Source organism: Ctenopharyngodon idella, chromosome 6, assembly GCF_019924925.1.
Source record: "Ctenopharyngodon idella isolate HZGC_01 chromosome 6, HZGC01, whole genome shotgun sequence".
In the NCBI taxonomy this organism is placed as follows: Eukaryota; Metazoa; Chordata; class Actinopteri; order Cypriniformes; family Xenocyprididae; genus Ctenopharyngodon; species Ctenopharyngodon idella.
The window spans coordinates 8,802,152-8,814,233 of NC_067225.1; the positions used below are offsets into that span (position 1 = coordinate 8,802,152).

The following is a 12,082-nucleotide window of genomic DNA, read 5'->3' on the forward strand; positions in this document are numbered from 1 at the left end:
TTTTTTACACAAAAAGTATTCTCGTCACTTTATAACATTAAGGTTGAATCACAGTAGTCACATGGACTATTTTAACGATGTCCTCAAAAGGCGCAATGACGTTGTTGCCTATGTGTGGTTCAGAAACCCTCGGATTTCATCAAAAATATCTTAATTTGTGTTCCGAATTTGAACGAAGGTCTTGCGGTTTTGGGACGACATGAGGGTGAGTAATTAATGACAGAAATTTCATTTTTGGGTAAACTAACCCTTTAAGGTTTTAGGTTTAAACAAATAAACAATATGAGGTATAAATAATGTGATTATTTAATATTCTGCATTATTTCAAGGCCACTAATCAAATTTCAAAGTGCAAAATAGTTCATCCTTACAATTGATTGTCATCTCAGCATTTCTTCGCTTCTGTTTATATAGGGCTCCATTGCCTACGTTCCCCAGCAAGCTTGGATCCAAAATGCCAGTCTGCAGGACAACATTCTGTTTGGACGGGAAAAAAAGGAAAGCTGGTACCAGCGAGTGCTGGAAGCCTGTGCCCTGCTGCCAGATCTGGATAATCTGCCTGCAGGAGACGCCACTGAGATCGGAGAGAAGGTGAGACCCTCGCACTTTATAAAAAGTAAAGGACCAAAGTCACATCATTCAGATTGTTTCAATAGGATCAATAAGCCTCCATGAGACCAATCACCTTTGAGCATGCATCTGTATGTAAATCTTGATATAATTCTAAAACTTTTTCCCAGGGTTTAAATTTGTCTGGAGGACAGAAACAGCGGGTGAGCCTAGCACGTGCTGTTTACAGGAAAGCTGACGTGTATCTGCTTGATGACCCCCTGTCTGCTGTGGATGCACATGTTGGTCAGCACATCTTCAACAAAGTCATTGGGCCCAAAGGCATACTTAGAGACAAGGTGACTATCACTGTAAAGTTTACCTTACACATGGAGTATGGGGTAATTTTCTCACTCCTCAGAATTTCCAACATCTAACATTCAACATTTTCATTAAAGACACGGGTTTTGGTGACCCACGGAATGAGCTTCTTGCCTCAGGCGGATTTGATTCTGGTTCTGGTGGACGGGGAGATCAGTGAGAGAGGCTCCTATCAAGAACTTTTGAACCGGAATGGTGCTTTTGCTGATTTCATCCACACCTTCGCAAGCTCTGAAAGGAAAGAGTGCGTTACGGAGGACTTCCAGAGAGGTAATATGTTGCGGATGCTAGTTTCCCCATCATGCTTTTAACTAGTTTAACCAGGGGATCAAGCTACACTGTCTGGCAAAGTTTTTTTTCTGGTGAACAGCATGGATTTTCTGAGGTTCTCCTAGCATTGTACTATAAGCTGGACTGGTACCAATTCATCATCAACCAACCAGGACCAGTATGAAAATTCATAGTGTAAAATCCAAATGTTGTGGAAAAAAAAAAAAAAAAACTCATTATAGATTGAATATTATTGATCATTTTTATGTTGAACTCATCCACTTGCAGGTTCCAGGAAATCCGTAAGATTGAGTGTTACTGAATGCATGCCATTTTCCAGGGATCTGTCCCAAGAGCAGCTCATCGGGTATGGGATTTTAAATATGCTAATTCAATGCTAATAAATATGACAAACTGAAACTGAAGTTGGTGCAGGATGACTGCAGTTAAACTTGGATGACTAATAGGATGCTGCAGGTATGATGTTGTTTTGTAGGGCAATTGGATGTTTCCATTGGCTTTTGGATCACTGCACAAAATCATATCTGGGACTAACAAACGTTTATCTTGCATGTTTTGTTCATTTAGATCATCTTGAACACAACATTTAAGATCTTTAAAAGCATACATACAATCGTCAGAAGTAAAAAGCTAAAGCTGGGCTATAAACAAATTACACCTTTAAAAAAACCCATTGAATTCAGAATGTTGGAACCGGAAGTGCTAAATTCCTCACTCATTTCCAACTTTTAGCACTCATATCTGCAGCACCCTATAGCTCTTGTAACATTAACTGAATTAACTAAATATGAGAAGCATAAAGTTTGTTGATTGATTCAAACTCAAATCTCTTTCAGTGGTGACACAAACAGCATTACAATTGAGCCACTACCTGATTCTGATGAGGACCGCAACCCAGAAGACCTGGGGAAACTGACAAATGTCGATAAAGCACGGATAGGCAGAGTAAGATCACTTATGTTAAAACTTCTTCGTTTGAAATACGTCATTCCCTTTCTATCAACCACACAAGTTTGGTTTATGTCCTTGTCTCCATTTTCTCTCTGTCCCTATAGGTCAAACTTGAGATGTACATTGAATACTTCCGCACTATTGGTTTGCCTTTGATAGTTTCAATTGTATTCCTGTACGCCATCCAACAAGCAGCATCTCTGTCTAATAACTACTGGTTAAGCCTGTGGGCTGATCAACCTGTGATCAACGGCACTCAGTTAAACACAGATCTGAAACTTGGAGTCTATGGAGCTCTCGGCTTTGCACAAGGTTATTAGAGTCTTAGTGTTTTACCCCAGCCACAGTTATGATTCAAGTAAACTAAACTCATTTTCATCATTTCCTGTGTTTTAGGAATTGCCATATTTGGTACCACGGTGGCCATCTCATTAGGGTGTATCGTCGCCTCCCGTCATCTTCACTTGGAACTTCTGAACAACGTCCTTCACTCCCCGATGTCGTTCTTCGAGTCCACTCCCAGCGGAAACCTCCTCAATCGTTTTGCTAAAGAGATAGATGCCATAGATAATATGATCCCAGATGGGCTAAAGATGATGCTAAGTTACTTCTTCAAACTCTTGGAAGTCTGTATCATTGTGTTGATGGCCACTCCTTTCGCTGCTATTATCATCCTCCCTATGGCATTACTCTATGGTTTCATACAGGTACGTCTAAATCTGCATTTATGGGGTTAAGGAAAGAAGGCTCATTTGCTAACCGCAAATGCTAGAAATTTCTTGAACCCATCTGCTGACACCAACAATACTTGAATCTAACAGGAAATCATCTAAAGTCCTACTTTGGTTTTGACTATAATGTCTCTCTCACTCTTTTCACCCTTGAAGAGTTTCTACGTGGCCACTTCCTGCCAGCTGCGGCGGCTGGAGTCAGTGAGTCGCTCTCCCATCTACACGCACTTAAACGAGACTGTGCAGGGTGCCAGTGTCATCCGGGCGTTCAGTGAGCAGTCACGCTTCATCATGGGTGCCAATCACAAGGTGGATCTTAACCAAACTGCTTACTTCCCCCGTTTCGTAGCCACAAGGTGAGGCACTCCTCGAAATTCAGTCTTACAATCACAATAACATCTACACTCAGAATCAAATATCACAATCTGGACTAGCATTCACTTGGGAAGAGCTCTTGCATGCAACAACAGCCAGATGGGGCACAACGAAATGAGACAACAGAATAAAAAAATGGTGCTCATGTAATGCAAGAGCGCATCCTGTATTACCACCCCCTGTGGTGGGCGTCCTATGAAATACATTTCAGTTGATTGACATTGTACTGATATATAACAATGCCATCTTGTGCAGGTGGCTGGGTGTGAATTTGGAGTTCCTGGGTAATGGCATTGTTCTTGCTGCTTCTATTCTCTCTGTGATGGCAAAAGGAACCCTGAGCCCTGGTATGGTCGGTCTGGCCGTGTCTCATTCACTTCAGGTGTGAATCATTTCTAATGTCTCTATGCAGAACCCGACATTACTAACGCAAATATTACGAGAGCTATTGGAGATGTTGCATGTGGCAACTTCTCTCTTGCAATGTTCACCCTCAAACCTCAAATCAAAATAGCTTTTAACTCTTGCTCAAGATCTACTGTGGTATCTTTCATTTGTGGTCAGCCGTTTTCAAATTAAAATGCAGAGAAGAAAATGCAGCCATTATTTACATAAAGATCAGACAAATCAGGTCCTCTTTAGCGGCTCATTTTAAAATGCTTTTTGCTGTCTCTCAGGTAACAGGTTTCCTGAGCTGGATTGTAAGGTCATGGACAGATGTAGAGAACAACATTGTGTCAGTCGAGAGAGTGAAAGAGTACGCAGACACACCAAAAGAGGTGAGTGTGGCTATACAGCCTAATTATACAGCCTTTGTTGGTCAGTAATAACCTCTTTACCATCTATATCATCATTTACAGGCAGCTTGGAGCATAGAAGGAAGTTCTTTGCCACCATCTTGGCCTCAAACAGGAACCATAGAGTTTCAAGATTATGGCCTTCAATATCGTAAAGGCCTTGAGCTGGCCCTGAAGGGCATCTCTGTTCACATCCAGGAGCGGGAGAAGGTCTATCTATATTCTACTTCAGCATTTACTATAAAATATTATTGCTGTCTATTTTTTATTATTTCTATGGTTGATATATACCTTGCCTCATTTCTCCTGAACAATGTTAGATTCTTGTGCATCTTTAGGGAATAGTCCACCCAAAATATAACCATTTTCTTGTTCTAAATAGGATGGTAAAAGTTGGTAAAAGTATATTACTGTAATTAAACTTGACAAACATTTGGTGGGATTGTGGTAATACAAAGTGTTCTTGATGATACCTTCTATAATTTCTCAAAGTTAAGCAATACTAAAAAAAAATTCCCACAGTCTCATTCTTTGGTTCCTTTTATCCTTTCAGATTGGTATTGTGGGAAGAACTGGCGCAGGAAAGTCATCTTTGGCTCTTGGAATTTTCCGGATCTTGGAAGCAGCGAAAGGAGAGATCTACATCGATGGAATCAATATTGCAGAGATCGGGCTTCACGATCTAAGATCCCGCATTACCATCATTCCACAAGTATGTATAACTAAGACACTCCACCTAATGGAACCAAAATAACTTTATAATTGCAATATTTTGTTGTATTTCAAATTTTTTTGAATTCACAAATCAGTTTTGTAATTGTTATATCCTTCCAGGACCCAGTGCTGTTCTCTGGATCTCTCCGTATGAACCTTGACCCCTTCGATGCCTATTCTGATGAGGAGGTGTGGAATGCCCTGGAACTGGCTCACCTTAAAAACTTTGTGTCTGAACTTCCAGATAAACTCAATCATGAATGCTCAGAGGGAGGTGAAAACCTCAGGTATGTGCATCCAATAGTGCTATTCTTTCACCATTTTAAATGGCTAAATAAAGAGCTACTGTATTTGAGATAAATAAGAATGTTGTTTTTGGTTTGAAATCTCTTTATACCATCACCAATGGCTTGCACTTTCGATTAACAATAGCGATTGTTTCTCTTCCTGCAGTCTTGGTCAGAGACAGCTGGTATGTCTAGCAAGAGCTCTTCTTCGAAAGACTAAAGTTCTGGTGCTGGATGAGGCTACAGCTGCACTGGACCTGGAGACAGACACCCTGATCCAGTATACCATCCGCAGCCAGTTTGAGGATTGCGCTGTTCTCACCATAGCACATCGCCTCAATACCATTATGGATTACACAAAGTACGTCATGATACAAAATCATTTAAACAGTGGTTTCAGACCACACAACTGCATCTCAATCTTCACAGTCCGTCAGGAAATATTTTAAAGCTGCTATGTGTAATGTTCGATATAAAAATACTTTATCACATCCAGTTTTAATATGCAACTGTAAGTTAGCCATTTGCTTTGTCATGAAAATGAAGCCCTGCAGATTTTGCATTGGGTCAAAGACTGTAGATTATAGAAAGACGGTTCACTCCTATTAGTTATGAATGGAAGAAACTGCAATGAGCAATATGGCGGAATAATTCCCACCTTCTAAGTAAAAGAGCCAATCGCTGATTGATAAAGTCATTGCATCACTGTAGCTGCCGTTAGAAGCTCCATTTCCCATAGAAACCTGAGACTCACGCATAAGACTGCACATGCACGTTGGCTCGTCTAACCTGAAAATAAGCCTTTTTTAACGCTATTTGAGCATAATAAACTAAATTTAGTGGACAGTTCATGTCAGATTTTGATACTGATTTGAAATATGTTATTTAATTGTGAGTTCGCCCAGCAGTTTTTGAGATTTCAGCATTCCCCTATTCAAATAGATAGGACTTGAGGTGCGTCCCAATTCGCGTACTTATTCTATGACGTTTTTAAGTATAAATAGTACGAGTAGTGCGTTCACACAGAAAATTCCAAAAAGAAAAAGTACACTTTAAATACCCGGATGATGCACTAAATTAACGGAAAAAACGAAGTGTGGAATGTTGGACACTTCCGATGTTAAATGACAAAGGTTGCGTCCCAAATGACGCACTATACACTATGTACTTATACACTATGTACTCATGCACTATGTACTCATGCACTATGTACTCATGCACTATGTACTCATCCATGTAGTGCGTGAATTGTATAAGGTTATTTTGTCATTTGACATCGGAGTCTGATACCCCATCCCCCTCCGCTAAGTAACTAAAGCTGCGACAGTTGAGTGCATGAAGTGTCCAACATTCCACACTTTGTTTTTTCCGTTAATTTAGTGCATCATCCGGGTATTTAAACTGTACTTATTTTGGGGGGGAATTTTCAGCGTAAACACACTACTTGCACTATTTATACTTAAAAACGTCATAGAATAGTGCATAAGTATGTCAAATTGGGACGCACCTAAAATAACCTTATACAATTCACGCACTACATGGATGAGTACATAGTGTATAAAGTGCATAGTGTATAGTGAATCATTTGGGACGCAACTTAGATGCAACTAACTGGGTCTTAGATGCATGAAATAGCTGCCCGGAGGCGTTGCAAATATGGCCGCCGAGTGAACAGGAACTTTGAAAGGGACTTTGTTCGGGTTCAGTTGGTCACGTGAATTCGCCGAGTTGATCAACAGAATGATGCTTGGTTTGAAAGTGACTTATGTGTGAGCTGTGCTTCATACATTGATGCACTACTGACCTTTTTGACCGCCAAATTTTGCTAATGTAACCGTACCTTAATTGGAGAGACGTGTTAGTTTTGGAAATATTTGCATTTCGTGCCGTACGAGGCGTTAAGTAAGTATAAATACGAACGGACCAAATGATAAAAAGGTGAGCTGCTTACCTTCATTGTGAATTGGATGCGTCACATTTCACACAGTCTTCGAAAATTACGTCGTTTACCACGTGCTCATTTGACTCAATTCTAACGTACGCAAGAGCAACAACGTGCGCAATTTATGAAAATTTATGAAACACAAATGTTTATTATTACTCAAATGTCAGTAATATCTGTATTGTGATGTTTTATTAATATTAATACTTACGTTTCTGTTTTCTCAGGGTTATTGTTATGGATAAAGGACATATCGTGGAGATGGATTCTCCCAATAACCTTATTGCAAAGAGAGGCCAGTTTTACTACATGTGCCGAGAAGCTGGGCTCTTGTAAGACATCCGCTGTCTTCTCGTGCCCCCTTGTGGTGAAAGCAAAGAATCTGCAGACTCTCTATTTCTCAGTGCAGAACACAGAGACATCCCAATAACACAGCTGGTGCTTCACGAGGGAAAAAGACCAGACACTTGAATTACACTTTTCCCCACAAATGAAAATGGTTTGCTTGATAAATCTAAATTGAAGCTAAGATGTAAGGGTTTACTCAGGTTTACTGTCATCTCTATGGGCATAGTAGTTCCATGCAGCTCTTAAGAGGAATGAGGGAAAAGCCTTTGCATTCCTGCATTCTGCCAGAAGTCTGGTGCTTTTAGTGTTCAGTGGAAAGGTGTAGCTGATGGAAACCTGTACATTTTGCACCTAATTAAACAGACACGAAACAATTAGGGAAGAAAGTGTCTGTGCCATAGCACCCATGGTGAAAGAACATGAATGTGAATAGCTAATTGTTTTACAGTTAACTTTGGTTTTATAACAAATCAATGAAGACAATTCTATAAGCTCTAGTGGTTTCATAGCTCTCTTCATAGACAGTTATGTGAAGAATCGTGTAAAAGAGGACAAATATGTTTACAAACATATTGCCACACATACTTGACCTGAAATTCCCTAAAAAAATTCCAGACTTGCTTTCAGACACTAATTAAAGCTTTACGAGAGGATTTAGGGAGAAAAACAGTAGTCACCCAAGTAGGTTGTGGTGTTTGTTCATTTTCAGCCAAAGTAAACAAATAAAATGGACTATAATGGCTGGATGAAAGAACATGCAATTTGTACACAAGAGCAATATTACTGCTGACTGCTTAAATATCTCAAGAAAATATTGTTCACCACCGTTCTGAAGGCAAGTTTTTTTTTATTTCGCAGTTTTGAAAAATCCCAAATTGTTTTACAAGCATTTTGTTATCTGTAACTGTTACTATAGATTTTTAGAAATATATTTTAATCTTAAAAGTGGATATGAAAGACACGGCATCTTGTCTTGTAAGACAATGCAAAAAGCTACATGTGTGACGTACATTCAAGTGCCTTTGTGACACTCCAGATTTTATTTATATTTTCTATTTAATCTTTGACACTTCATCTCATGTTTTATATGTTTATACATGTAATAACTGTGTATTAAAGAGACTTGACATATTGCTAAAGGATGCGTCATTGTGCTTTTCTACAGGCTTTGTATTTGAAAAGACATGCTGTTAAACAATTACGAACACACTCTCTGTACATGACGAAAAAGCCTCAGCGGGAAAAAAAAATGAGTACCAAACTATATTTATTGTTTACAGTAGTAAAGGACAAAAAAAAAAAAAAATAAAAAAAAAAAATACATATCAGTACAGGAGGATGCCAACATCTGGAAATCTTGGAGTCAACCCTTAAAACCCTCTCTCCCTTTCAGCCATGAGTTACAGTGGGAGGGCTAGAGATGTTAAAAGAGATCAGACCAGTCCTTGTGAGCGATGACAGATACATCTCCACAACAAAACCGGAAAAGGATTCCCTTTTGATTTGCTTCAATACCTGGTCGTAGATTTTGGATTTAAAAAAAAAAAAGAGGGAAAAGAAAAAAAGAAAAAAAAAAAAAATGAAAAGGAAAAGAGATATATTGGTCTATTTAGGTCATTCCACTCTCCTCAACCAACATATCAGAGGAAATGGGAATGGTAAATGGATATATTTCTACAGACATTTAAAAAGTATAAACTTAGAACTAGTTGGTATAATCCTGCCTTTATCAGCTAATCGAGTACCATCTTTGGGTTTTGGTCCAGAAAGGGTCACTGTAAATTGTGTCATGTAGTCCGTCTCTTCATTTTTAAATGACCAACAAGAAGGTCCATAGATCCCGTCCCTACAGTGAGCTTATACGAGAAGCAGCCCCATTAAAAAGGCAAATGAATACAACACTGGTCGAACATATTTCTACAACACATACAGGCAAATACAATCTGAGTTGAAACAGGCCTACTTAAAGCTCTTAAGAATTGAAAGATGAAGAGGAAAAAAAAACCCTATGCTTCACTTTTTATAGGGTGAATACACTATGGAGGGGTCAATGGTTCCCTGTTGTGATTGGTCAGAGAGAATCAGTGTTCAGAGCAACATAAAACCCTGCAGAGGTGGCTGGTGGGGCCTGTGGACAATTTGAAGAACTACACCCTCTGGAAGCTTTCTTGAGTTTGTTCCCCCACCACAGTAGCTGTCTAACCATTGCGTATATAAATATTACTGGAAAAACCATTTGTGATGCCCACTCTAGGAAAGCTAGAGATGACAGAAGAGAGACAAAGAGAGAAAGAGAAGGGGAAACAATGTGAAAGCATCTGAATGAAACATCATGAGGAATAAAATAGATAAGCATGGGGTCCAGGTGGTGTGGAGTTTTAGCAGGAGCCGCCAGTTTGTTGCTGAAATACGTCAATCGTGTCCTCGTCCTCCATCTCCAACTAACAAATGAAAAGAGAAAAAATTCAGTGACTATAAGGTAAGGAAATACTGTATGGCTTGTCACCCGTTCATTTTTATTGCATTAAAAAGATTTATCACTACACACACATATACAAACACACACATACACACAAATATACATATATATACACATACACCCACACACGTATGCATGTGTGTGCATGCATATAGGTATACATATATACACCCACACACACACATATATACATATATATACATATACAAACAAACCTTTAAATGAAAAGTATTATCAGGGATTTCCAGTGTTATTAATGCTTAGTAAAATTATTAAAAATAATTTTCAATAATTGAAATAAAGCTAAAATAATAAAAAACAAATAGATGGAAAACTTCAACCTAAACTTATTTCAGCTAGTTGCCAAAGCAACATTTCTAATTTTGATTTAAGTACTATATTGGAAATAAAAATAAATGAAAGCTAATAAACAAAACAAATGAATAAAAGTGACAATTACACAATTCTGAAAACTAAAAATTAAAAAAAAAAAAAAAAAAAAAAAAAAAAAAACTCACTAAAAATATACAAATAAAACCCATTCAAAATATTAAAATAAATACTATAATAGCACATAAATTTTAAAAATAATACTGGGGATTTGATTGCAATAAACATTTACTCACCTGCGCCGGTGTATCTGTCTCGTTAATTGGTTGCCCGTCAAATCTAAATCTAATCTGTCTTATTGACAAACCCTGAAAGAAAAGCAATATTTACAGTTTTACAATACAAGTCTAGAATGTGATATTACAGGTTTTTAGTAGTTATTAGAAGCAATATTTTTGAGTTCTACCTAGAGTAATTTAGAAGTGTTTTGTATTGTGATTGCACTGGTATAACATTGTTCCACTGACAGTAACATGTGACTCACATTGACTGCCCCCACAGAGCAGTCTTAAGTGCTAGGGTTTTTACCATCTACATGGTTGTTTAACTAGTTGTAATTTCAGGAAGAGCCTTACCTGTCTCTCACAGTACGCTTTCATTAATTTGCTGAGTGGCGTATGCCTTTTAATTTTGAACTGGACCACTGAGCCATCCTGCCCCGCCACCTTCAGATTGATGTGGTCGTTCTCTGTTTTCACTCCCTCCTGAAACAATAATAAAGTGCACGAGATAAAGTTTGGCGAGATCAAATTTTGCAAAATCGACACATTTAAGATGCATGAACATTTTTAAACAAACTACCCTGCTGTGGAATATGTTAGGAGGCCCTTGGAACATCTTTTTAGGAGGACGACAACTTAGGTAGTGAACAACAAGGCCTAGTGGATGCTAAGTTTTTAGGAACTGAGAAAAAGCGAATTATAACAATGTTCAGTACATCCTGGCCACTTATTTAATAATAACAGCAGCGAACAGAACAAAACGTACAATCTACAAAAAACAGACATGCAAATGCAGGACCAAATATTATCCTTCTAGTCAAACACTGTTGCGGCTCTGTGCGCCATTTTTAAGCATCTGGCGCAGCGAGGTGCAACTCAGAACTCAATATCCGTAACATAAAGATTACTCAAATTAAACTTTTGGGGTGAATACTTTTGATTAAGGCGGAATATACACTTTATCCGTTTATTTACCATCTAAATGGAGCACGAACATCGTGTATCACGACGCTCTTTTATATTCCGTACCGCTGTTCTTGCGGCATTTCCTTACGCCAGTGGCGTAACGTGGCCGGTCAGCGCCACTCCGCTCTCACAAAGAAAAACCCGCAAACACTGAATTACACCAGGGCAAATGCGCGGTAAGTACAAAATAATCACGTACTTTGAATGAGTACCTGCTTAACGGACCGTTTAAAACGTGTAGTAATGAAAACAGAAGCCTCTAAAATAAAAACGGATGGCATTTACATTAAAACAAGACAATGATTGCGTGCCGACCGCCTTTCTCCCGCATAAATGCGCAATCTCACCATCAGAGCACGGTTGCACAAAATGAAACTGGAACTCGGCCTCATTCGGCTCGTTTGAGAAAAGCTTTAAAATACAGTCAAATTACAAATCGGATGCTCACCTTAGGCTTGTCTTCGGACATTTTTGCAGGTGTCTGTATTATGGAAATATACTGAACACAAGATGCGCTCTCCACACTGTAGAGCAACACAGCTGCCGACGGGAACGCGCTTTCCTTTACCTACTTTATCAACGATTGGTTGGTTTCTGGTCACATGACGTCCCTCTAGTTCGTGTGAGCGAGCAAAGCTCCCCGCGAATTTCTGTAGATAA

The 12,082-nt window shown here is 38.8% G+C and overlaps 2 protein-coding genes across 2 annotated transcripts in view; one reads left to right on the forward strand and one right to left on the reverse strand.

Moving 5' to 3' along the window:
- The window catches only part of abcc6a (ATP-binding cassette, sub-family C (CFTR/MRP), member 6a), a 26,661-nt gene extending 17,742 nt beyond the window's left edge, over positions 1 to 8,919 (forward strand). The window contains exons 17-31 of the mRNA XM_051896757.1: positions 415 to 591; positions 741 to 908; positions 1,008 to 1,200; positions 1,489 to 1,567; positions 2,058 to 2,166; positions 2,277 to 2,484; positions 2,569 to 2,879; positions 3,060 to 3,259; positions 3,534 to 3,660; positions 3,956 to 4,057; positions 4,139 to 4,285; positions 4,629 to 4,787; positions 4,910 to 5,076; positions 5,243 to 5,437; positions 7,246 to 8,919. Coding sequence (XP_051752717.1) covers positions 415 to 591; positions 741 to 908; positions 1,008 to 1,200; positions 1,489 to 1,567; positions 2,058 to 2,166; positions 2,277 to 2,484; positions 2,569 to 2,879; positions 3,060 to 3,259; positions 3,534 to 3,660; positions 3,956 to 4,057; positions 4,139 to 4,285; positions 4,629 to 4,787; positions 4,910 to 5,076; positions 5,243 to 5,437; positions 7,246 to 7,354 — 2,451 coding nt within the window. The 3' untranslated portion in view covers positions 7,355 to 8,919. The remainder of the gene's footprint in view (positions 1 to 414; positions 592 to 740; positions 909 to 1,007; positions 1,201 to 1,488; positions 1,568 to 2,057; positions 2,167 to 2,276; positions 2,485 to 2,568; positions 2,880 to 3,059; positions 3,260 to 3,533; positions 3,661 to 3,955; positions 4,058 to 4,138; positions 4,286 to 4,628; positions 4,788 to 4,909; positions 5,077 to 5,242; positions 5,438 to 7,245) is intronic.
- Positions 8,374 to 12,038, reverse strand: sumo3a (small ubiquitin like modifier 3a). The gene is made up of 4 exons (XM_051896759.1): positions 11,871 to 12,038; positions 10,811 to 10,939; positions 10,472 to 10,543; positions 8,374 to 9,807 (listed from the first exon to the last, which is right to left on the reverse strand). Exons 1-4 carry the CDS (start codon positions 11,889 to 11,891, stop codon positions 9,745 to 9,747), a joined length of 285 nt encoding a protein of 94 aa, XP_051752719.1. The 5' UTR covers positions 11,892 to 12,038; the 3' UTR covers positions 8,374 to 9,744.
- Between the last annotated feature and the right edge of the window lie 44 nt (positions 12,039 to 12,082).

Bases quoted from the DNA above. Each gene is read 5' to 3' on its own strand.
- sumo3a (XM_051896759.1), bottom strand. From the start codon at position 11,891: ATGTCCGAAGACAAGCCTAAG. The intron at 10,544-10,810 runs GTAAGGCTCTTC...CTTTTCTTTCAG, and splicing joins AAGCGTACTGTGAGAGACAG to GGTTTGTCAATAAGACAGAT. The intron at 9,808-10,471 runs GTGAGTAAATGT...TTCATTTGTTAG, and splicing joins AGACAGATACACCGGCGCAG to TTGGAGATGGAGGACGAGGA.